The 27,358-nt window shown below is 39.9% G+C and overlaps 1 protein-coding gene across 1 annotated transcript in view; it reads right to left on the bottom strand.

Moving 5' to 3' along the window:
* Positions 1–2,508: 2,508 nt before the first annotated feature.
* Positions 2,509–27,358, bottom strand: part of LOC134667571 (uncharacterized) — a 55,904-nt gene continuing 31,054 nt past the window's right edge. Inside the window, exons 8-15 of the mRNA XM_063525005.1 lie at positions 24,457–24,602; positions 18,700–18,847; positions 17,756–17,943; positions 17,047–17,151; positions 15,159–15,242; positions 7,588–7,644; positions 3,546–3,718; positions 2,509–2,922 (exon numbers count right to left, since the gene is read on the bottom strand). Coding sequence (XP_063381075.1) covers positions 2,865–2,922; positions 3,546–3,718; positions 7,588–7,644; positions 15,159–15,242; positions 17,047–17,151; positions 17,756–17,943; positions 18,700–18,847; positions 24,457–24,602 — 959 coding nt within the window. The 3' untranslated portion in view covers positions 2,509–2,864. The remainder of the gene's footprint in view (positions 2,923–3,545; positions 3,719–7,587; positions 7,645–15,158; positions 15,243–17,046; positions 17,152–17,755; positions 17,944–18,699; positions 18,848–24,456; positions 24,603–27,358) is intronic.

The raw sequence follows: 27,358 nt of genomic DNA, 5'->3' as shown, positions 1-27,358 counted from the left end.
TCCAATCAAATCGCTTTTTTTCAGACATGTTTCGAATTTGAATGTCATTACCAAATCGATTTTGATATAATAATGAAGCTATTTCACAGATAACAAATTTGCAGTAACAAGTCGTGTGCTGAGCGGCTACCGCGAAAACCGAAATTCGCAAATTGCGGGAATTTTTCTCTGTCACTCTAATTACGCTTTCGTTGGAGTGAAAGAGAAAAATCCCCGCAATTTGCGAATTCCAGTTTTCGCGGTAGCCGCTCTGAGGACCTACGTTTTGTATAGTACCTACCTTGGACAGTGGAGAATGGTATTTCGAAGTCGTCGTGCGCGCCCGAAGTGCGTCGGCTCTGGTTTGAGGTAGACCATCGACGCCTCGACTTGACGGGGTCCAAGTCTATTAGCTGTTCCTTCATGGCTTGCAATGGTCCTTATGGTCAGTCTAAGGTCTAAATCCCATTTGCTATGGCACAAGGCTTTAACACGTTTATATTTTTTTTTCTTGCAGAAGTATAATATACGCAGATTCAGTGCTTAAAAGAGTTTTCAGTAGGTAACGTTAGAAAATATGGCATAGCTAAGGGTGGTATTCCAGCTGTTCGATTTCTTAATTCTTTGTCAAATCAAATGTGCATTGCGTTGCATCTCACTCTCATTAAGAGCCCTTCAACGTGCACACTAGCGCCACAGCTTAATAATCATGATTATTTAAATTTAACGAAAGATATTGAAAAATGGGGGCCGCTACGTACTGTATTGTGTATTTAAGTACCTTTTGAATTCATCAGACTAGTTTTTATGTTGCTGGATTCGTCAATCTAGGCGTCCAAAGTTAAAACGGCAGTTTTTTTTTTGAGTTCCTAGATCGACGAATCCAGCAACATAAAAACTAGTCTGATGTATTCAAAATGTACTTAAATACACCGCCATAACATTCAATAGGTACGAACTGTAATGGAAACCTTTATTTGACGATTTACGTTTTGTTTTATTTATCTGGTTTTGGGCACTGTGTTATACTCGTTACAATCTAAAATAAAAGCTGTCCTTTATGGACCGCGGCGAGTTACTTAATGCTCCATGACACCAACGTCCCAAAAACAAGTTGTTTGCTTACTAGAAAAACGTAACAAGTATGTTTAAATCATACCCAGTTACATTGTTCTTCGTTGCGACACGCATTCTTATTTAGGTGTAACTAAATTTCAATACAAATGATATTTACGTCAAGTATTTAGCGTGAATATTTCAATTTAATAAGCAAATTAACAAATGAGTAGGTAGTTCTACATTTGTATCTATACAGGGTCAATTTTGAACAACTTTTTCTATGGGACCAACTCCGATATCACAAAAATTTTTTCGGCCGTTTCATAGATTTTGGTCAAGTGGATGTCCACGTTTTCTATGGGAAGGCCAAATATTTCTTTTGGATTTCGGGGTAGAAAAGTTGTTCAGTATAACCTACCTAATCACCTCGCAAAAATGACCCTGTATAGTTTCATCTTTAAGGCCGTGTCTCGATATGCAGAAACGCTCCTACCTGTAACTACAGATGTAGTGCATTGTTTTCCATCGTATTTTCTCGGAAACGTTCGTATTAGTCATGCTACTTCAGTCAAGCTCACTACTTTTTGTACCAAGACTGACTGAAATAGCAAGACACGTTCGTACTTAAGTTTCCGTGAAAATACGAAGGAAAACATTATGCTCGACATCTGTAACTATAGTTCGTTTTTTTTTAGCATTAGAAAGAACTTGCAAGAAGGTAAGCGATTTTGACATGTATTTTAATTGAAAAACGCTTTTTATAAATCAAAAACTATTACTTATGAAAGCAGAAGAATATAAATGATCGTATTAGATTCATAATTGTTACATATTTGCCGTAACTTATTTTTAAAATGTGTTTTTCAATTAAAAGACACATCAAGATTGTTTACCTTATTTCTAATGCTAAAAAAACGACGACTATATGGCCGAGTCATTATGGGTATGGCTTATACGATATACAGAGATCGGAAATTCGGATGCTTAATACCTAAACTTAGCAAATTCCCGGAAAAAGCTCGGCAAGTATGGAGTCGACTTCTTAAAAATATTATTTTCATTATTTAAGTTCCGGGATTCCGGGATCGTATAAAACATCACGAACTAGTGATAACTGTCAAAATACATAGTTTCTGACTATTTTCAACGATATTGTTAACATATTTTGAAAAAGAAACAGCGAGCGTAGAGTGAGAGTTTCTGGGCGAGCTCGCTCCATCGTAGGCCACGTCTACGCCTCGGCTAGTCTGTGGCCATGAGTAAGCTCATTCATAATAAAAAAATAAATAAAAAAAAACAGCTGAAATATGTTATTTAATTGAGGCAAATTGAGTCCGCCTCCATACTACTCAAAAACAACGCGGTGTAGGTACTAAGGCCGAAGTTTAGGTATAAAAGCATCCGAATTTCCGATCCCTGACGGTATATTAAAAGGTACAATATTGTTAAATCATAAATGACACACAAAGGTTCAGTTCATAAATATAATGTCAGTCAGCATCCGACGATAACCGCAATATTATTATTAGTAACAATACAATACATCTCATTAAATCAGGTACTTACACTAAAATTCCCTTACCGATATCTAACTTTATTTACAATAACCAAAATCTAACTCCGCAGCGCCGGCCAAAGAACAAATGCATTTAAAATTGCAAATATTACATAAATAAATATTTCAATAAATTAATAACAATGATAAATGAGGCCGGCCCACGCTAATAAAAAGAAATTTCTAAGTACCAATAATCAAGGTATGGAACCGCGAGAAAATGCGTTGGTGAAATATACTATATGCTATGGTGATAAGATCTAGACTAGGTTTACTTCACTTTTTGCATGATGAGGTCTATCTTCTCGTCGCAACGCGGACTCATGCCTCTGTGGACAATAATGGTCGATGTAGACATAATTATGTTGATTATATGAATTTTGCTTTATATCTTATTCTTTTAGTGAAAAGGAAGCATTAGACAAATATATAAATATACTTAATAAGGTTAATAAAGGATTCATCGTTTTATAAATTCCCGGTACTACGCCGGTAGGTCATCAACGAAAATTAGGGCCAAAATTTTAAACTCAGTACGAGTAGTACAGCTCTAGCTAGACCAACTCAGTCGACTGAGGTACGATAGCGACTTGCCTTTCTCGCTTATACGTCGCCAGCTTGATGTTAAGGTATGTACAGAGCATAGACTAGGAATCGTCAAGACGGAGTTTTCATGAAACCAATGCTGACAAAAATACGGGGGTGCGGGGGACCAGGTGAGTCCCGTGCCGTGATTGGTCCGTTCAAAGACACGGACGTCACACAAAGACACTTTCGACTCGAAAATGGAGTAAAACTACCGTATGCGTGGCAGAGGGGGTAAAGCTACTATGCTCAGTTTGGAGGATGTCCAGAGGATACGGCCATACAGAGAAAGCGGCTACGGTCCGGAACAGTTCTCCGGCCGCTCGGACTTACATCATCATCATCATCATCATCATCATCATATTACCTGTAGTTATCGGGCGGAGGCCCCACCATGGCGACCAGCTGGCCGACCTCCGACGAGTGGTGCGCGAGGCGCGCCAAGGCCGCCACGGCGCGGAACAGCAGCTCCTCGCCGGGCGCGCCGGCCAGCAGCTGCAGCAGCGCCATGGCCAGCTCCACGGACACGTCGTCGAACACCTGCGGCGGGGCGTCACGACAGAACGGCCGGGGAACAAGGGGTTACCCAGTTTGGCAAACCTATTTTGTCAGTAGAAAAGGGCGCAAAATTCTAATTTTGTTTGGAAGGCCGACCCTTTGCGGCTACATTTTTTAAATTTCGTCTTTTTCTACTGATGGGAATGGTTTGGCAAACTATACATTTCAAGGTATAACTTCAATTCATAAGAGAATTCGTATTTTGGAGCATTCCATCAGAATCACATTCTCGGTGACGTGATACGTATGGATATACCTAACTTTAGAGGATAGTAAGCGACCGCTTCTATAAAAAAGTAGTCTCCATTTTCCTCTCTCAATATTGACTTGATGGAAATATTTCGTTGAATTTGAAGGTAAGTTATCAAATGTTAATATCTGTGTTTTTGCGTTATCACACAATTTATAAAGTAACGTCACGTAATTACAATTTCGGTTGGATTGCCCCTTTTGTTTAGGATATTTTAGGCATTGTAGCCGTTCTTAATTGAAAACGATTAGTATTGTCACATATTTGGATCATTTTGAACTTGATCGAAATGATCGTAGTTAGTTTCGAGACGATACTAAAAAAAAAATGTATTTTTATAGAGGATTTCTAAATTATAAAATCAAAGTCGCAGTCGACTCGCAGGAAAAGGCCTAAATCCTCTACTGATGTAGAAATCATGTAGCTGATAACAGAGTACAGTGAAAACACGCGTAATAATAATGTATTAATATTTGCAAAGATAGAATATGAAATATACTTATATCTTCATAAGTTCCATTATCATTATCATTAAGTAAGGTACTTGCGCCTAATAAGGGCCCACCTTTAATTTAATTTTTTATTTTTTTCATTTTTGATATGAACTTGCAATTTTGTCTATGGTACTAACCAAACATGGGCGAGAAATTTTAACTCATTTACACTTATAAAAGTATGAAATTTTGAAATTGAGCATGCTTTAAAACTGGGCCTTATTAGGTGCAAGTACCTTACATGTCTCTCTTGGAAATAGTTTGGTATTCATATTTTTGGTCTCTTCACAAATATGCTGACTGCACTATTACCTATTGTTATCACTTATCATGCACCACCAATGTATGTATGTATGTGTGTGTGAGTAATGTATTCGATTGAAAATAATAGTGAGATTTTGTATGAAACAATTTGTTTATATAAATTGTCAGGTAAATCACATCTAAAGTTTTGTCCCTATTCACCCCAGCCAACCCTATTCACCTACTATGTATTCTCTCAAGGGTAAACTAAAGGTCACACAACTTTCAAAAAGACTTTAGCAAACAATCAGTGCAATAATTTACAATAGCGTGAGATAGTCGCGTAGTATGGGAGACCATAAACCGCTCAGTCTTGATAACACTTCTCAATAATGCTACTGGGGAAATCCTTTGCATAATGTAAAGTTTATCTAATACAAACTAGCAAATAACATCACTGGCGTCTTTTGTTTATAGTGTTTATACGAAGACAAGGTTTGAACTAGAGATGCAACGGATAGTTGTTTGGCCGGATACCGGATGTTCGGCGTGACCACCGGTCGAATATTCGGTATCCGGCCGCCGAATTCGGTCAGCGGAACTATATCTACTTTTCGGTTCGTCAGGTGCGCATTGTTCAGCAGGTTGCCCTGTATCGTAGTGTACACAATCACCTTTACTTTAATATTTATTATGTACATAATTGGCTATTTTTAGTTAGATAATAAAGCAGGAAAAATCAGAACCACGTTGTCACAACGTGAAACTAATGCTATTTAATACCTCCATGTTTTGTAATCAATGTGATTGTTATGTATCTTGTCATAAATGTGATGTATGTTTAAGGGCCAGTTGCACCAACCACATTTGACAGACTGATCACAGTCAGCCGGCGCGCCCCGGCACTTTACTATGAAACTTTCCATACATACAAATTTAGCGACCTGTTTAACGATACGAACAGTTTGGTGAAACCGACCCTAAATATGTTAACGATATCAGTGCAAATTTCGGAAATGAATCTGTTATCTACGGTTTTTTTGGCACTTTAGTAGGTACCTACTTACTTCCATTATGCAACAACTTAAATATTTAAAGTAATTTATTTAGAAAAATATCTTTGAGTAATACTGTTGTGTGTTGTAAAACATTTTATTCTAGGAGTATAAACGATCTGAGTACCTAGTGTAAAATTACAAACTATACTGGGTCAAGCAAATCTTGTCAGTAGCAAACGGCGGCAAATTTGAAAAATCGCGGGTTAGCAACACTGTGTTCGAATAATTCGAAAATCGCGTGTCATCTGTGTTTTATCTGTGGAATGCGGATCGCGAATGACAGCCATCATCTTGTTTGTTTACAAATGGATTACAATGTTTACATTCTGAATCGATTCTATTTCAAGAGATATTTCTGCTGTGTCACCATTAAATACCAATATATTAAATAAGACTGTGCTTAATTAAAGCTAAGGTGCCTACAATGCCTACAGTGCCAACTGAGAAATCTAATAAAATATGAAAATCCAGTATGACATCTACCTGCTGAAGCAATGATTTTATTCATACATTCTTGTTTAACGGCATAGTCCACTTACAATTTTATTTTGAGATCTTCAAATTAGTTAATCATTTTTATCAACATCACACACCGCTTTTAAATTGTCCGTCCATACGTATTAATAACAATTTCAAACATTTTCAATAGAGAATCCGCGAGTGACAATTTGAATTGACGTACGTGACAAGGTGCGCTCAGCGGAAAAAAAAGTTTTGGTTCGATGTACATTGTACATTGCTGCTTTTCTTAGCGCAATACTACTCTTTGAGTGTTGCCCTGCTTTAGTTTGCTTTACATTGCTACTGACAAGATTTGCTTGACGCACTATATTTAACCGGTTAAAACTGGTTAGATTGCAGAACACATTATACAGCGTATTAGTGTATAACACAAAATATGTATATATATACTTACCCCCTTATTCATAAACGTTTACTAAAGTTGACAAGCCGATAATAATCGTTTTGCCTTTCCCACGTATTGGTATGATGGAAAGGGACAAACGATTATTATCGGCTTGTCAACTTTAGTAAACGTTTATGAATAAGGGGGTTATAATATTAGGTAACATACAAATAAGATATTAAATTTTATCTACCGTTTTAAACAAATGTTAAACATAAAATAAATAGAGATAATGTCAATATAGAATTAAAGTCGACAGGCATTTACGCACATAGACGGTAGCAAATCAATTTATCAGTAAATCAGTAAAAAATGGACGAAGTTAGATATCAACTATGCGCCTACATTTTCAAATTTTCCACCTTTATTTACGGGGACAGTGTATCTTAGTAGGTATAGTAATATTTGCGAGACGCCATTTGCAATTTTTCTCCATTCATCACGCGACCGCTGGACTAGATCTAGAAACACACCGCTTGCCTTGCTTCGGGTGGCGCCATCGCGAACACGGCGAAGTGTTGCAAACTTGGCGAGTGTGAACATTTCGTGGACATTCATAATGTGAATGTCATATTCGTTTTGCGTTTCAAAGTAAATGCCAGAGACAGGTAAGTAAATGTCAAAAACTACAGCTCGCCATCCGCATTCGGCCCACGAGACTTTAGTTTTGACTCGCAGAAAGTAAGCGGGAGAGCCATGCAATATGGCCTGCAAAACTAAGCAGGAAAACTCAATCCTGGCTATCGGATCAAAAAGTTTGAGATCAAACTTTAAGCATTGAGCTATAAGGTATTGAACGAGTAAGTCTAGTAGTTTAGAATGAAAGAGTATGGAAATAGTCGCCTTCGGGACACCACCGTTCGGGTCAGAGCCCTTGGCGATAGGCATGCGCTGGGTACCTTGGACTTGGCGTGCTTCGGCAGAAGGTCCCGCAGCGCGCGGCCGGCGCTGAGCCGCTGCAACACACGAGAGCTGCAGCCTCCGAGTTTAAGAGCCGCCATACACGGACTGCTCGAGCAGTAACCCAGTGATCAACATACACGGACTGCTTTTGCACCTTGACCGCATGATGAAATTTCACCGCGCAGCCAACCGCCCGAAGCTTGAGCGGTTCGTGTATTGCGAATGACGATTTTGTATTGAAACTGCAGATCACCCAACGGCGACCGCTGGAAGCTGTTGGCAGTGACTGCTCAAAGCAGTCCGTGTATGGCGGCCCTGGGGGCTCATTGACATCTATCAGCATCGAGCCCCATTTTATATATCGTTGGGTGACAAGCAAAAGTCACTAAGTACACTTTTAGCCGAAACCATTTTTTTTGGATACATTGTTATGTTTTCTCACCTTTTTGCTAAAGACAAACTCATTAATCTCAATAGAACAATTTAAAGCCAACTTACGTTTCATAAAAATCATTAAATACTTGCGCTACAATAACACTCTGTAGCAAAAACTCACCGTTGCATTTAATCTCATCAGTTAGTTAAAGCTAAGCAGATACCTGAGGAATTCGCTCCGTGGTATAAAAATCTTTTTCTACTCGGGTACTTTTATCTGTCATTTACATAGTCACGAACGAACATATAAGGGCATACATTATTAATACTCATTAAAAGTCTATAGTCTATTACCCAAAAAAGCACTTGTGTCGTTTTAGAGACATTACGATACGGTAAGCTAGTGCAGGGTAGCAGGTGCCACATACCGACATTACTACCAACGTGACAAACGATTGAATGCATACGGTTTTTATTAAAAAAGAAACAAATTTGTACTGAGTTCATTGCTACCAACATAATAAAAAATACTTTTATACCCTACAGCACCACGACCCTGGTGCGGTGCGGTAGTGTGTAACGGCTTTAAAAAAAAACATAACCATAGACATTACTCGTTTGTTTCTCGTTTCCCGCCTTTCCCGGTAATTTCTTATTCTTTGAGTACTTTGCGTTACTATTTGTTTTGCGTTCATAAAAAGTGTTGAAAATGGACAAAGAGGACTACATTGTTTCTACACCTGAAGAAATATCCGCTGCAGCACAAGCAGTGACCGAAAATTTGTTGCCTAAGTATTAAATCTCTTCTCATACGACAAATCTTATGAGAAGTTCATGGCGTGGAGTTTGGAGCACAAAACTTCGTCATTCTCTGAAAACGTCTTTGGTGTATTTTCAAAGACTAATTGGAAGCACCGGATCAGATCTATCTTTTAAGCAAGGTTGGTATATGTTATAATAAATTTTGATACACATTTTTAGGGTACACAGTACAACGAGCTATATTTATGTACATTTTATATTTTTGCATTGAAACTGAATATTATTTAATTCTCCTCTTTCTTGTTACAGGTTGCAGTAATATTTGGTATTATGGGTGCTTGTCGCAGACAAGAGCTACATGCATATAGTAATACCTACTATCCAAAATGTACATTGACATTTTCATAAATAAAATTTTGCTTATAATTTTTTGTATTTTATTTAATATTGCCTACTCATAGAAAAAGCATTGTATGCGACGTTGTATAAGTAGTCAAAAAATGCTCATGGCGTATTTATTAACAATGTTCGCCTTCGGCTCACATTGTTACCCACGCCACTCACATTTTTTAACCCCTCTTATAAAACTGTTGCATAAAATACTATAACACGCTGACATCGCTCAGAAATCGCTTGCCAGAGCCAAATTACGATGAATCAGAAAGAAGTGACTCCGAAGCCGAAACTGATAAATGGTTTTAAATGTCAAGATAAATTATTTAGTTTTTATACCGAGTTGGTTTAAAGTTTTGGTTAAAATTTTAAATAAAGATTACCGTTGTTCATATAAATATTTCACTATATACACTGATTTTCTAAAATTGCGGCAGCTAAAACTCATTAAGCTTAATAACTATTTAACTACCGATAATATTATTACATTTTTAGTCTTCATATATTTGCCACAATTCTAAATACTGAAAAAAATACGTTACATTTGATTTAAGTAACATACGGATTTAATAATTCGAAATAATATCAATACACGTTTAACTCCGTTGTGTCAATTTGGTACTTAGTGACTTTTGCTTGTCACCCGACGACATGAGAAATTGCTCGTTAGTATGAAGATGCGTACGCGTACTTTTAGCTTCCCGATGCGTACGCATCTTCATACTATAACGAGCGATTTCACATCTATAAAATGCGGCTCGATGCTGATAGATGTAGTTCCACCCTTAGACGGTGCGGGAACTCGCATGCGAGTTTCATTAAATTGCGGTTTTTGATTGGTCGGTTGAAATGGACGTCACCAACAGTCCGCAGTTAACTTAAACTACGTCCAAGACCACCGGTGGACGGGCAGCAGCGTCCCTCAAACTCGGTGTACTCGACGGCGATCGCCAACCCGCCTGCTAAGCGTGCCGATTATGGCATTCACCCCCCATCATGCAGGTCCAAGGGGGAGGCCTATGTTCAGCAGTGGACTCGGAGTAATTAACAACGGAGACGCCATGTCTAAAATTTTCGGTACAAAATAGTCTGCCGTTTTTTGCGGGGGAGGGGCACATCCAATGTATAGGTACGTCATGTCAGATAAACGTCAGTCCATACATATGGTTGACATGTGGTTGACCATTGGCCGCCTATTTTCGACAGAGGGGAACGCCTGTTAATGGCGGCTCCATTGTTAATTACTCCGAGGCAGTGGACGTCGTATGGCTGTGATGATGATGATAATGATGATGAACAGTCCGCAATGTAACTAAAATCGCATGCGAGTTCGCGCGCCGCTAAACCAGTCCTAACTTACGCGACTAGTGCGACAGTTGTGACATATTTCACAAGTGCAAGTAGCGATCTCTCCGGGCCGAGTATATATCTACCTCGATAATTGTTGACGACCAATTTGGCCTAGTGGGTAGTGCCTGTGAAGCCGATGGTCCTGGGTTCGAATCCCAGCATTTATTTGTGTGGTGACACAGATATTTGTTCCTGAGTCATGGATGTGTTCTATGTATTTAAGTATTAATATATCATATATATCGTTGTCTGAGTACCCACAACACAAGCATTCTTGAGTTTACCGTGGGAGTTAGTCAATCTGTGTAAGAATGTCCTATAATATTTATTTATATTTTTTATCGTTTAGGTAGGTACACACAACAACGCTCTTAACTGTCCATCGGTGGACCTTTTGTAATAGGGTTTACCGATTGACAGTTAACAGTGGGCAATTGTACAGTACATAACATAGCATTTACTGGAGGAGTATTCCACGAAATGTACTGTTGTCCCGTATAAACGTGAATTTTCTGAAGATTTAAAGTCTTTTTCTATCACTATAGACGTGAAAAATGTTCAGTAATTAACGATTTGAATTAAATAAGTAAACTATCATCGACCTACTTAATTACGTGTGTATATTATTACTGTATGTTTGTACTACCTAGTTGAAACGAAGTTTCCTAATTTAAGCTTCATAATTTAAAACAAAATATGTAAATGTAAAAGATGAAAAATAAATATTATATGTAAATAGACTTATTTACACAATGATATGCGAAAATAACGTTCCGCGAAAAATATTCTCTGCTTGGAAAGACCGCCACTCGTCACTAAATATTACGCAACATATAATAAAATTAGCATAACATACATATACCTACTTATGTACATGTATTTATATTGGCAAGTACTTATTATATCACAATTGCATAAAAAAGCATGTATGAATATTTCATTTGATTTTGCATGTTAAACCAATGAGGATTGTTATTAATGTTATTATACAGTCGCCATCAGATAAATCGGAGCGGCTAAAATGCTCACAAATATCTGAACACGCCTCTATTGTCAGGGCGTTAGAGTGCGTGTTCAGATATTGTGAACACCTTGGCCGTTCCGATATATCTGATGGCGACTGTACAACCTGAACTCTCAAACTATGCTTGTAAACAATACATTCTAGTAATGTGCACATGCAGTGTTAGCATGCATATGATATAATAAACTGTATTTGTATATAATTCATTAATTATTTTGTCACCAGATCATAGAATTTGATCATTTCATAAAATGCCATTTTGCAATTGATTATTCCATGATATGGTTATTTTAGTTGTGTCTTGCTTCGCGATATTCGCGATTGATTTATCTCTTTACGGAATAATCCCATAACACCTCATAAGATAATGAAAGTAAAAAGTATGTTGCGGGCAAACATCGCGTGTTTTATTGTGGTCGTATTTCACTGATATGTTGTGTAATGTGTACAGAACAGACGCGCGCTACCGAACTACGCAGTATGACGTACTTGGCGTAAAGTTTAGATGAACTATACCGCAATTTGACGTAATTTAGGGGAAATGATACTTTTAAAAACATGTCTACTACTCAACATGTGAGACATACTAATATTTTTACGGTTTTACGGTGTTGTTAGTGCTTGAGAAAGGAGAGCTAGGCTCTCCGAAACATGTCGCGCGAGTGACTAAAAACAAGTGAGTCTAAACCGTAAAATTATTCAACATCGATAATATTTAAATTTTTAGAAGATCGCTGCTTGTAGGTTAAATAATAGAACCATCATCCGTTATAATGGGGTTAGCAGCTGTCAACTGTGTATAGCGCCATCATAGCTTGCCCCTTTTTCTACAAGATTTGGCTTAAAGGACTGGTATCGGCGTTAAAAAAAAATTACACAATTCTAGGGATTGACAGGGGTGTGACAGGGCAAGTTGTGATGGCACCATGTGCTAAATACTTCGACCGGCCAACCCCACTAATGTCTGCTTATTAAATAATAATAATAGTGAGTGTGCAGTGAAATATATTATTTATTTACTAAGTTTTTTTTTTTTTTTTAAATTAATATACATTTATTCATTTATCTCACAATAATAATCTAAATAACTAATAAATTATAATTTTCATTTTGATATTAACATATTGATTATTATTTTGATAAATAACCTAACTAACAATGTATAATATATGTAAACAGCTGCAGTCTATTAAAATGTAGAAATTGTACACAAAACTACACCTAGTATTAGCTATATTGGTCTTTGTAAACAACCTTATGTGCAGGGGTCGTACAAAAAGTGCGGATGACGTCAAACCACTTATAGGATGATTTCAAATAGTATTTTTGATTTTCATAAACAATTATCACTTATCATTTATCAACCTCTTTATTAAACGATATCGCCACTTGAAATGAGTAAGTACGTTTTTGACTGACACATTGTCAATCAGATGAACAATAAATTGACTTCGTTATTGTTTAGCTATTGTATCTTCACGATTATATTTAGCTAAAATTTATATTTACTAGTATAAGAAAACGCTCTAAAATGTCATCTTTACTCGAATATTGTGGCAATTTTCCGTTACTTCATTAATACTACTTTATTACTACATGTCACACGGAAGTTTAAATACAAACTCAAACATCATCCTGTGTGCAAGATTACGTCATTTTTACGTCATCCGCACTTTTTGTCCGACCCCTGCTTATGTGTAATCACGTTTCCGTATAATATACGTGTATGCACCAAGTAGCGGAAAAGTGCCATGAAGGAGCTTGGTTTTGAAAGCGCCGCTTCACAAACCACGAATGTAAGAAACGCAATGTACCTATTACACATATTATTTTTATATAATTTATCTTATTTATATCGTGATGCATTTTGACGTGCAAAGTGTGCGTTCGATCTTCAAGATCGACATACAACAGGAAATCAGTCAGCAGCCAAGAAATACTTATGAAGAGCTCAAAAATATATTTTTTTTATGATGTTAAACAATTATTTTGAAAATAGGAATTAAATTTTAATTCTTATTTTTAAACTAATCTGAGAAACATCATACCAACGATTAGATAGAAGGATTGCTAAGATGCATACTGCATAATTATTTTTCATCGTATTTTCACGGAAACGTACGAACGTGTCTTGCTATTTTAGTCAATCTCGGTACAGTCGCCATCAGATATATCGGAGCGGCCAAGGTGCTCACAAATATCTGAACACGCCTCTATTGTCAGGGCGTTAGAGTGCGTGTTCAGATATTGTGAACACCTTGGCCGCTCCGATATATCTGATGGCGACTGTACAAAAAGTACTGAGGTTGGCTGAAGTAGCATGACAAATACAAACGTTTCCGAGAAAATACGATGGAAAACAACATCTGTAGAGTAGTGCAAAATATTATAGCAGCTGAAAATGACGGCGCTGTAAGGTTATGCGGTAACTTGTCAAGCGTTTGCGTTTTACTTTTTACCGAATAATGTACGAGCTGTGTACTAGGCTGTAGGTACAGCGCCATCTACATGTTAAATTCATAACAATATATTGTATATTACTCACAGACAACACATCCTCCAGACTGAGCATAGTTGCGCTACCCTCCGCCACAAATATATGGAAGTTTTACCCCATTTTCGAGTCAAAGTGTCTTTGTGTGACACCCGTGTCTTTGAATGGACCAATCACATCACGGGACTCGCTCACCTCGTCCCCCGCATCCTAGTATTTTTGGGAGTATCTAGACTAGGAATCCTCTAGACTGACTTTAAAGCAATTATTTCATGCAACCGATGATGCCATAAATGCGGGGGTGCACGGGACGAGGTGAGCGAAGTCCCGTGCCGTGATTGGTCCGTTCAAAGACACGGACGTCACACAAAGACACTTTCGACTCGAACATGAAGTAAAATTATAATATTTTAAACTTTCGCGTTTTGAATACATATTAACTCACATAAAAAAGAAAAGAGAAAAAGCACATAGCGGCAGTTAAAAATCGCCAATTACACAAATCCGCAATCGCCGAACATCTTCTTACATCTGGCACAAATCACTGGATTGAGTTGCATAGACCAAAAGTTGTCTCCACTGAACGCCATTATTATCCTCGAGTTGTGCGAGAAGCAATTGAAATCAAGAAACACCCCAGGAATTTTAATAGGGAGGATGGTTTCAACTTATCGCCAACTTGGGAACCAGTGATACAGAAGCTAAAGCCAAAGGATCTATCTTCGGACGGGTGCGTGGATATTGTGAGTGTTGCGTGTCGGACTATTGACAATAATTAACATTATGTGTGGTGGGTGGTTTGAAAATGTGATGTCTACCCCAAACTTTTCCATACACTTTTCGTCGGGTAGATGCACAAATCTCTGTTTTGACATTTTGCTGGGACAATCAGTCAGCCGCGACCACGACCAGTGAAACCTGTGTCGAAACGTCGGTAAATAAAGGTAATTGAATATAATTCGCGTTAGACCCGTTTATAATGTGAGTTAATATGAAGTAAAATTACCGTAGGCGTGGCAGAGGGGGTAGCGCGACTATGCTAAGTCTGGAGGATGTTTTGTCTGAGAAATAAATATACAAGAATGGCTCGTTTAAAGGTATTAGGTAAGACTAGCTTATGTGTAGGGTTAATGGAAAGGTAAGCAAGAGATACAGACCACGGTCTTTACCTCCTTGGTGGCCATGTTGTACATGAGCGCGGTGCCGATGTCGCGCAGCGTCGCGTCCTCGCTCAGCGTCGCGTGCACGGCCACCTGCAATTACAACTCTAGATTCAATATGTTAAGGTCGCTTTTTGGCTGTCTATTTTTTACCTAATGGGGTAATAATAATATGAATACTTTAATTTACTACAAAAGCTAGAAAAAATAATGGCTAGCCGAGTGTGATATGTATACACGAGCTAGCTACTAAATAATAAGGCTAAATAGGGATGTCGTAGTATTTATATGGAGACGGCCGCTATATGACGTCACCGCTATCCTAGGAAGCGAAGTAGTTTAGTACACAATGCTAACACTAGTATGTATTTCCGCTGGTATTTATTTGGCTGCTGTATTGCTTACACTCAACAATATCAACATACCAATTTATGAAACTACATACAGTCAGCAGCAAAAGTTGCTAAGCGGGTGAGGTGTTCGAAATTACCTTGACACGCTCTTATTCACTTAACAATAAAGTCGCGTCAAGATCATTTTGAACACCTGGCCTGCTTAGCAACTTCTGCTGCTGACTGTACATCTTATCGTATCTCACTGCTGTGACTTACGAATAGGTGGACATCGAACCAGCAAGGCTACGGAATCGAAACAGCAAGGCTGCAGTGGGTTCAGCCAGCCAAGTTTTTGAAAAATCGTGGCGCTATTTTACGACGTTCGTGACGTTACGGTGATGAAACTTTATTTTCCAGTTCGCGCAGTAGAGAAGAATTTACCGTGCGTTGGAGCCACACAATAAAGAGGGGTTCTCAATGTAGGTCTGTTTAGAACAGGCCTTACCTTGGTGGTGACACTGATGTACAGCAGATGAGGAGATGTTCTCGAACAGACTGCAGAGCTGCGGACAGTTATATGTCACATCAGGTCTCACCTTGGTGCTGACGCGGATGTTGGAGACGGGCTGGCCGTCCACCTCCCACTCGCTGATGTACAGCAGCCGCTCTGATGAGGAGATGTTCTCGAACAGGTTGCAGAGCTGCGGACAGTTATATGTCACATCAGGTCTCACCTTGGTGGTGACGCGGATGTTGGAGACGGGCTGGCCGTCCACCTCCCACTCGCTGATGTACAGCAGCCACTCTGATGAGGAGATGTTCTCGAACAGGTTGCAGAGCTGCGGACAGTTATATGTCACATCAGGTCTCACCTTGGTGCTGACGCGGATGTTGGAGACGGGCTGGCCGTCCACCTCCCACTCGCTGATGTACAGCAGCCGCTCTGATGAGGAGATGTTCTCGAACAGGTTGCAGAGCTGCGGACAGTTATATGTCACATCAGGTCTCACCTTGGTGGTGACGCGGATGTTGGAGACGGGCTGGCCGTCCACCTCCCACTCGCTGATGTACAGCAGCCACTCTGATGAGGAGATGTTCTCGAACAGGTTGCAGAGCTGCGGACCGTTATATGTCACATCAGGTCTCATCTTGGTGGTGACGCGGATGTTGGAGACGGGCTGGCCGTCCACCTCCCACTCGCTGATGTACAGCAGCCACTCTGATGAGGAGATGTTCGCGAACAGGTCGCAGAGCTGCGGACAGTTATATGTCACATCAGGTCTCACCTTGGTGGTGACGCGGATGTTGGAGACGGGCTGGCCGTCCACCTCCCACTCGCCGATGTACAGCAGCCACTCTGATGAGGAGATGTTCTCGAACAGGTTGCAGAGCTGCGGACAGTAATATGTCACATCAGGTCTCACCTTGGTGGTGACGCGGATGTTGGAGACGGGCTGGCCGTCCACCTCCCACTCGCTGATGTACAGCAGCCACTCTGATGAGGAGATGTTCGCGAACAGGTCGCAGAGCTGCGGACAGTTATATGTCACATCAGGTCTCACCTTGGTGGTGACGCGGATGTTGGAGACGGGCTGGCCGTCCACCTCCCACTCGCTGATGTACAGCAGCCACTCTGATGAGGAGATGTTCTCGAACAGGTTGCAGAGCTGCGGACAATTATATGTTACATTAGGCTGAATCATTATCAAATCGAATAAACGCAGTTTGTATGGTACTGTATGGTTTAGTATGGTCTTGTACGGTTTTTTATGGTCTGTATAGTTTGGTATAGTCTTGTTATGATGTAGTATTGTATGTATGGCCTGGTATGGTCTGGTATTAGATAGATAGATATATTTATTTCTTATAGAAAAAAGACACAATATTATATAAAAAAAAAGGATTAAATGCAGGCTTTCACTAAAAGATCGTCAACTTAACATTAGAACAGAAAGAAAGAAAAAGAATATAAAATATAATTTATTATCTTGTATTGTACGTATGGTTTGGTATGATCTGGTATGGTCTTGTATGGTCAAGGTCTAGTATGGTTTGATATGTTCTGTATGATAGTTTTGAATGATTCACGGTTAGTTTCACTAGACTTATATCGATGTTTTCGAGCTCCTGATAATCACACAACAAACAAAACAATTACAAAAGATAATCACGGTTCACATCCCGGTCGATATGTCTAATGATCTGTATGGTTAGGTATGGTGCTGTATGGTTTGGTATGGTATGGTCTAGCATGGTCTGTGGTGTCCTTACCGCTAGCGCCAGCGCGGTCTGCTCGGCGGCGGGCAGCTGGTCGATGCGGCGCGCGTAGTTCATGACGGCGTGGGAGCGCCGGTCCTGGTGCAGCAGCAGCGACACGTCGTCGCGCAGCGCCATGGCCGCCAGGCAGCGGAGCGTCGCCACCCTGATCTCTTCTGAGCTGTCCGCGTTTAGCAGACGACCTATAACAAAAAAAAAACAAGTTAAACCTTCACAATTTTTACCTTTGTTCTTTTGCGGGATTCTAAAAAGCTTTAACTCTTTCATTCCGAGGATTCCAAAGGTTATAGTTCTAGTTTTTAATTAGTTACTAAACTAATTTAATTAGTTAAAAAAAATTAAAGCATAACCGCCTCGTCGTCGAACGGCGTGTACGCCTGGGTCACAGCGGAAGAACAGCGCTGGCTACATGCTAAGTTGTGACTCTTTTATGGCATTTTGCACTAAATGTTATACATTGTATATTTGTCAACATGTTTTTGTCATCTGTGTTTGTTTGTCATAAATAAATGTATTTCTATTCTATTCTGTTCGAAGACGACAACCGAACGAAAGTTATGGCGCAATCACATTAGATCATTCGCGCAAAAAATGTCGGTTGGTAGCACAATACGTCTTTTGAGCGCCGCAACAAAAGATAGGCACATAAGAAGGGTAGGATCGAGAACAGAGGCGCTGTCTTGTGTCGGAGGCAGTCTCATTTTTTGGTTCGCTGAGTCAGCAGGAGAAGTGAGATTTTGAATAAAACATTGTTGTTATGAAAATGAGAGCGCGTCTTTTTGACAGCTTTTGTTGGAAAGAGACTTCCACTTGTATTACAAGTTACAAGCTTTTGATAAACAGGGCACTGCACGCGTTTTCCGGTCCGTTTCGTTCCTTCCCGTGAATGAATGAAATTATCTATAAGGATTACTCTGTAAAATCATAGTTTTACTCACCGATGAATGATAGGAACTCATCGCCAAGCGCCCAGCTGCCTTCTCCCTGCACCAAGTACTGTTCCAGCTCGCTCAAAGACTGGTGTTCTTCAGGAGATAACGTGAGGTTGGCCACGGCCGCTTGCAGCTTCGCGAACTCTGCGGCACCCTGGCGATAAAAATAGTGGTAATGGACATGCCATTGAAGATTTTTCGAAGAAAATAGGGTTTTTCAATAGGCTCCTTGCCTTAAGGCCTGTGCACACCGGCTGCGTGTGCGTGACGTGCACGTGCGCGTGCGGAGTTGTAGTATACAGATCCTTATGAGAGATGACACACCGCTTGCGTGACGTGTGCGTGTGCGGCTCCAACATTTTTGCGCACGCACACGCGCACGTCACGCACAGTACGCACACGCAAGCCGGTGTGCACAGGCCTTTATCGTCAGTCGTTTGCCAAATCCAATAATTAGTTTTCTCAAAGGAACGAGTCACTTATGTAAATCTCTATAATTGTGTATAGAAAACGTTATGTATCTATTTGAAGAGTTTGTCGATTTCTCCAGGAATCATGAACTGATCAAAATTGAATCAACTAAGAAACGTAACCCTATCAAATATGATAATAATATTTCAATTTAGTTTAGCGGCCTACGAGAAATCGGGAAATATAGGGGGACTAATGTTGGCCCCCTCCAATGATTGGTCCATTCCACCTTATTGGCAGGAGTGTGGTGCCTTTTTATAAAATTCAGGACATACACAGTAAGAGTAACAAAAACCCCTTCGAATTTAGAACCTCCTTTTTGTAGTCGGTTAAAGAACGATCATTCGCCGGTCGTAAACTCATTAACTTCATTATAATCCATTAGATCACGGATTCAGCTGTCGGAAACGCTCCCACCCACGGCGTGACATCACGAACTTTTCCTGTACCGTTCTTAAACTGGGATGTAGTCACACTCCACTATAAGTGGACACCTCGTACAATAACAACTATTCGTAATGAGAGGTCTGAGATATACTGGTACTGGACTTCATTGTGAACTGAAAATGTATCTTATTGCAAGGAGATAGGGTTTACATACGGTCACTTATTTCAGTTTTTGTGTTGTGTAAAGACTTTCCCGTGAATCACGCCGAATGTTATTGTAAGATTGCAAGATCATACTATTTATAAGAAGTCAAATGTGTAATCCATGCCGCGGATTTCAGATCAAGGAAACATTTGTTGATTTGAAACTGCGCATACGCATCCTGTCTACTGTAGTACTCGTATGTTAAGTAATAGTCGTTTATGTGACTGCTACATAATGAAAGGCATTTAAATGCGAGTGTGCGTTACATACACTGAACGCATCACAGATGTTGTATATAAAATATTGTAAATTAATGTTATTGTAAGGTGACGCTCCTGCTATTGCACGCGTCTATAGACTACGGTAATCGCTTTCCATGAGCCGGACCGCTAGATATCCTACATGTTGTTTGACTGTGGCTTTATTATTCTTTAGCAAATCAAGGAAAAATCTACAATTTCTGACTGAGGTCTTAGGTCTGAGGTCTTAGTCTAAACATGCGTACATCTGTATGTAGTGCATAATTGTTTTCCATCGTATTTCCACGAAAACGTTCGTATTTGTCATGCTATGTACTGCAGTACATAGCATGCATAAGGTTGACTGCAGTCAACCTCAGTACTTTTTGTATCGAGACTGACTGAAATAGCAAAACACGTTCGTACATTTCCGTAAAAAAAACGACGGATATTAATTATGCACTACAACTGTAACACATGTTACTTATGTTGACTGCAGAGTGTGCCAAACAAAGTTGAGAATATTCTAAATTGATTTATAAAACAAAACGGAATTTATGCGAGTGTGTCATCGAACTCCCACGGAGGAACACTCTGGAACGTCTAAAACAGTCGCGCGTCGGTCGTGCCGGCGAAACTGAATTTTTAAAACATATCTATGAGCATATCTTTATCTTGCCAAAATAGTGATAGTATTTTATACAGAATGACCACGCTCCACCCCGCCCTTAATGTAATTACCTTACCTCGCGACGACGGATTGACACAATCTCAGTTCAGGAATATTGTGCCAGCGTTCACTGTGTGCCATGGGTTCTTGTCAATTTCAATAAAAACAACTTTTACATTGCGCCTATATATTTTCAACTGACTGCCCTGAGAAACTTAAACACATTGATGCATATTACCTAAATCATCGTGCGCTCTTAGACATTCAAACGTTTCCGCACTATTGCGTATCTGCCCTAGTAGCAAACGCGAAACTAAGCCTGAATAATGTACCTACCTATGGCGATGGTCACGTCACTTTTCGTTACATCTGTGATCCCGATAAATTTTTGCTTTTCATCGTATTTTTTTTAATCTTGGTTTGGCCCACTGTGGTATTAATATCAAATCAACCATTAGTAAGGCGGTTGATCTTATAATGGTACTTTAGGTAAGTGTTTTCAACACTTTATTACCGTGATTTTGGCTCTCGAAAACATTTGATTATTGTGCTGGAAACAAATAGACGTGTGACAAATACTGCCGAACAGGTATGCCAAGAGTTTTGGTCATCGGTGAGATCACTGCCAGCCAAACTGCACTAGATATTTGTCACTTCTGTTCCTTACAAAAATCGGTCAGTGCGTGTAAGACCAGAATATTCTAGGGTATATTGTAGGATAGAAGATACAGTGAATCTATTTGAATTGTAGACCACTAGACTCATCATTTTACCAGGAATTAGCTCAAAAACGATGTACCATATCTGACCATTTAAGCGACATAGAATACCTCTGCCTGTTGCCTAGTCACCGCATTATGTACGGAGCTATAAGTGCTATAATATTGGCATTACTTACTTTCCGTGTCTAAGACACAGTGTCTTATTATTCCTTTCTCTACTGTTACTAGACACCAGATTAGTTTGCGTTGGTGGTTATGGGCTTAGTCAGCCTAGACAACTCTGTCTGCCAAATCCACAATTTATGACGGTTAAATTTAGACGTGGAATGGCATCATTGAAGTACTTAGTCAATTATTCAGAATCAGAATCTGAATCATGGTATAATTACAATATTAGGTGGATCTGTATAGTAATGACTGTTCCTTGTAAAACCGAAAATTCATAGATGTCTGTGAAATGTCTCATTTGCTGGCGTTTGTCCCTCTCTATTTATTACATATGACTTTAAAATTTGCGTTTGTTACAAACATGCAAAACAGAGGCCAGTTAAGTAATTAATAAGATTATGAATAACTTAAAAATATGTACATACAGGTTGGTCAAAAAAGAGTAGAAATTAAAAAGTGGCAACACTGTAGTGTCGTCCCTTTCAAACCAATTTGTATAAGAAAACGGGACGACATCGACACTACCTACAGTGTTACCAATTTTTAATTGCAACTCTTTTTTGCCAAGCTGTAACATTCACGCAAGGTAGCAATAATTGCAATTTGACACATGTGTCTTGATGTCTTGTCAAATGAGCAAATGACCATCGAAAGTCTAAAACTTATGCCACAGGGCGGACACGCCATACATCAAAACTCGTTTGCGTGTATATGTGTGAACGGCACGTCTGTACACGCGTCATTGTGTGAGTAAGTCGCTTAGGGCTACTATTTACATGTTTTTGAGTTCACGGAGCGTTATCGTTGTACTCGTAACGTAAATATCAAACATTTTTATTCCTAAAATTAAAGAAACAAACATAATTTACAAGATGGTATTTTCTCCTAGATCCTTGCTATAATAAACTGTTCTATTCACAGGTCACAGCTAATATTATTTGAACGCATATTCGCATATAGCGAACTCACCCGTAACCCGTAAAGGCCGTAAAATATTACGTAAAGTATGGTGCGGCAATAAATTACCAAAAATGTCATGTCGAATTGTCGTTACACAATTAGCGTGGACTAAATATAAATAATTACAAAACGCTACTTTTTAATATATGTATAATAAAAATAAATGTTCTTTATTTCGTGAATTTGAAAAACAACCATACATCGCAAAATACATCGGCATTTTGAACGTTGCGTCATCGCGCCGCGGCGTTGCTAGCCGAACTGAGAGTATGTCAGGAGTCCGTCAGAACTCAGTCGCGGGGCGAGGCAATCCGAGTCGGGGCGGGGCGGTGCGTGTCCGTTCTGTATGATAATACTATTACTTATTCTGTGCTTATGCTGAACATTACTCAAACTCATAGTCTTCCGGATTAAACGCTCCATCAGATTTATTAGTGTTACTCGTCTGTTCAAAAGGTCGCCGCGTAATTATACCGCGTCGATAATCCTGTCTTAACTGCAGACACACAGCATTAGCGAGCTGGCAACGTGCCAGATGCAACAGGAAGGGTTATGATTATTACTATGTTTACTAACAATCGGAACACATTGGTGGCAAATGTCAGTCGGCAATTGTTCTGCTCAACCTCGGTGTTTCATCATCGCGTTCTCATTAAAGGATCTAAAAAAAAGTTTTTTCTTTGAGCCAAGTCAGATAGCAGTAACTGCATCTGATGGACAGGTTACCGTAACGCATCTGTTATCCCATACAAAACTGTACAACTTCACATACAATATTTTTTTAGCAAACGTTATTGAGATCGAACAAACGGCCCCCTTATTCATAGTTAGACCAAAAAAAATTGCAGCGATTTTTATAGCCCACGCAGTGCAACTTTTATTTATACGTCATAATTTCATAGAATTTTGACGATTAAAATAACATTTGCACTGCGTGGGCTATCAAAATCGCTGCAGACTTTTTTTGGTCTGACTCTAAATCTTAACACACCTCTCAACAATATTGTCTCTATCTAAGAAACAGAGAAGTCTAAATAATAACAGATTCGACAGTCTTATGACAGACGTTTAATGAATAACCCGACTAGTATCTCCTATTCCAGTGAGGGTCACTTGCACCATCCCACTAACCCGGTTACACACACAACATAGTTACCAGTACAGTTTGACACTGGGTTAACGGTTTAACCGGATAACTCCGAGTTTGTGGTCAAGCTTCTATTGCTGTATGGCTTTTGATCTAGGAAAGGAACATCATATAGCAGCCAAGGCACTCACTTAAGGTAATAGGCGGGTCTTTCTCCCTGCGTCTGCTCGGCGTCGCTCCCGTCGTCTAGTTGGCTGAGTCATATCTACTACCATGTGGTACTCACATCGATATCCTTGAAGGACATGGACAAGGAATGGTCCTTGGCCCTGCGTCTGCTCGGCGTCGCTCCCGTCGTGTAGCTGGCTGGGTCATATCTACTACCATGTGGTACTTACATCGATGTCCTTGAATGTGATGGGGGGATCCTTGGCCCTGCGTCTCTGCTCGGCAGCACTACGCTCGTCTTCTTCTGGCTCGCTGCTGGGCCCGGCGCGGGCGCAGCTCCTGTGGGGGTGCTTCTACTGTTTCCTACAACTATAACACTCACGTCGATGTCCTTGAAGGTGATGGGAGGGTCCTTGGCCCTGCGTCTCTGCTCGGCAGCACTACGCTCGTCCTCTTCTGGCTCGCTGCTGGGCCCGGCGAGGGCGCAGCTCCTGTGGGGGTGCTTCTACTGTTTCCTACAACTATAACACTCACGTCGATGTCCTTGAAGGTGATGGGAGGGTCCTTGGCCCTGCGTCTCTGCTCGGCAGCACTACGCTCGTCCTCTTCTGGCTCGCTGCTGGGCCCGGCGCGGGCGCAGCTCCTGTGGGGGTGCTTCTACTGTTTCCTACAACTATAACACTCACGTCGATGTCCTTGAAGGTGATAGGAGGGTCCTTGGCCCTGCGTCTCTGCTCGGCAGCACTACGCTCGTCCTCTTCTGGCTCACTGCTGGGCCCGGCGCGGGCGCGCAGCTCTTCCTGTGGGGGTGCTTCTACAGCTTCTGCCATGTCTGTAGACAAAATGTTATTTAGATGTCGAAAAACTAGTCGGAAAAGGGAGTAATTTATAAAGAACAATATGAGACACTTGATTCTTTATCAACTGGCTCGCTCAACTGGACTCGACTGGAAAGAGCTGGAAGTAGCCGCTCAAGATAACGACAAATGGAAAATTCTTCTGCGAGCCTTATGTCCCTAATGACTGCCAGCCTGTCGGTATTCTACAGGTTGCACTTCGGGGAGTGTGCCCAAGAGCTACACGAGCTTATTCCACCGTCCCCATTCTACCATCGGACTTTTAGACGCACGGCCGGTTTCCATCCTTACTTGGTAGATATTCCACCAATTCGCACGAAGCGCTTTGCTTCTACTTTCCTTATGCGCACTGCCAAGGAATGGAATTCCTTGCCGGCGTCTATATTTCCGTGTTCTTATAACCCGGCAACCTTCAAATCAAGAGTGAACAGGCACCTTCTGGGCGAGCTCGCTCCATCGTAGGCCACGTCTACGCCTCGGCTAGTCTGTGGCCATGAGTAAGCCCATTCATAATAATAAAAAAAAATGAGGGATAACAGGAATACATAATCATCATCATCAATGTAACACTCGTATCCAAAATTAGAATTTATTTACTTGGCTCCATGACTTGTCAACATAAATATCTGTTAGGTACGTAAATATGCCTGAATCGAAAAGTCTTCTTAAATGGCAGTTTAGAAAAAATGGTACAGAAGCTTTTACTAATCCGTTGCAGAGCTAGCACAGTTTGGAAAGTTTTGATCTCCAATTCACGATAAAGACACATGACGTCCGTCATCCGTTCCATAGTCCTATGGAACGAAAATAAAAATTGATTTTGTTTAACTGACTCTCCATTTCTAAAAAAAAATGTGTAATATTATGACAACATTTTAATAACTTTACAGTACCAAAAGCTAGCACCCGGTCTGGTCGTCGCACTACTTTTCGCCCCAGTTGTACCAGGACTAAACTGGGCAAGTCACTTCCGGTCCATAGAATGCAAGTAACATGGAACAATCTGTCTCTTGAACAAAACTTTGAAATAGACATATTTAGTGATTCTATACAAAATTTAAAGCGCAGAATGCTCAAACAAACTTTTAACAAGTAATGTTTATAGTAGTTATATAGTCTTTCCTGCATGCCTTAATTACTTAACCTATTAATGTATATTTATAGTTTGTAAAGTAGTGTAAAAGCCTCGAACTGTTTGAATGTTGTTGCACACCTGTTATTGGTGCATAAATATCATACGTGTCTGATGTACTTATGTAACTTTACTTGCTTTGTTTATGTACTGTTGGTGTGTCTATAAAATAAAATAAAAAAAATAAAAATAAAAAAATACGAAATCCAGTTGTTCTATACCGGGATGCCTACAAGTTTACCAGGTCATTAGGTCACGGGGATATATGCAAATATGAAGTTCTTGCATCTAGTTATTATTTCTTTCTCGAATACGATTGGTCAAACCGCCGGAACCGCCCTCTATGTGACGTTTTATTTCCAGCAAGCTCTTGTAATTCGAGTTGTTTAAAAAAGGAACTTAACGCAATAATCCCATAGTTGCTTTTACCCATCACCTCGACTTATCTTATGAAAAGTCTTTCCTAAATCTAAAGGGTGTTACTGACCATCGGGCTTTAAATCCAGGGCTCGATTCTACTCGCTAAACTGAGCTACTTTTATTATGGCACCAACCCCGATATCCCGAAAAATCTTTTTACGTTTTCATACATTTTGTCTGATCAGATGTCGACGTTTTATATGGAAAAGCCAAAAAAAAATCCTCGATTTTAGGGTTGGTCCCATAGTAAAAGTAGCTCAGTTTAGCGAGTAAAATCAAGCCCTGGAATTAAAGCCCCATTCGGTCAGGTCGGACACATACTGTATTATATCTGAAATAACATATTTTCATATTTTGGTACGTGTCGACGTTAAGTCTCCTTCCAGCCGGCGGCAGCTGTTGGTAAATAAACAGCTAAGTATAAACGTCAGCGTGACTCACGTGTTGACTCCAGCGGACACGGCTAAAAACATTCCACCCTAAAACCAAATACAGTGGAGCCTCGACAACTAGGCGAAATCCTTACACTGTACACATACTCCACTTATGCTCAGAAGATCGTTAGAACATTGAAGATCTTTCTGAGTGAGGGAAGTACGTATAGGTACAAATACGAGACTTCTTGTCCTATATGACGGTCTTCCCAGCAATACATTTTATATGTCGGCCTTTTCCACATTGAGCGTAAAGAATATGTAATTATGTATAGTCTTGCTAGACAAACCGAAAATTTGGATATTAGACGTTCATTGTGAGTGTTTTTCCTCGATGTTATTGATCAAAATGTTATCTTATACCTTTAAACGAGTCATTCTTGTGTATTTATGTATTTCGGGGATCTCGGAAACGGCTCTAAAGATTTCGTTGAAATTTGCTATAGGTGGAGGTTTTCGAGGCAAAAAATCGATATAGCTAGGTTTCATCTCTGGGAATTTTTGAGTTTTTATATGTTTTCAGAGTTTCGGTCTCCCAGATATTTTATGTTAACTTCATTGTCGTCGAATAATCGCGATGTTTTGACATTGCAAATCTCTACTGATGATATTGTTTTGGGGGCTATCTAATGTGCAGTCTTACCCACTAAAGAGTGGCTAAGACGTACTTCACACTTATCAGTTAATTTAGAATCTAGGCGTATGTAAGCGAAGGTGCATAATTGCATATCTAAACCACCACGCT

This window comes from Cydia fagiglandana, chromosome 9, assembly GCF_963556715.1.
Source record: "Cydia fagiglandana chromosome 9, ilCydFagi1.1, whole genome shotgun sequence".
NCBI classification, from domain to species: Eukaryota; Metazoa; Arthropoda; class Insecta; order Lepidoptera; family Tortricidae; genus Cydia; species Cydia fagiglandana.
This window is presented reverse-complemented; position numbering and strand designations above follow the sequence as displayed.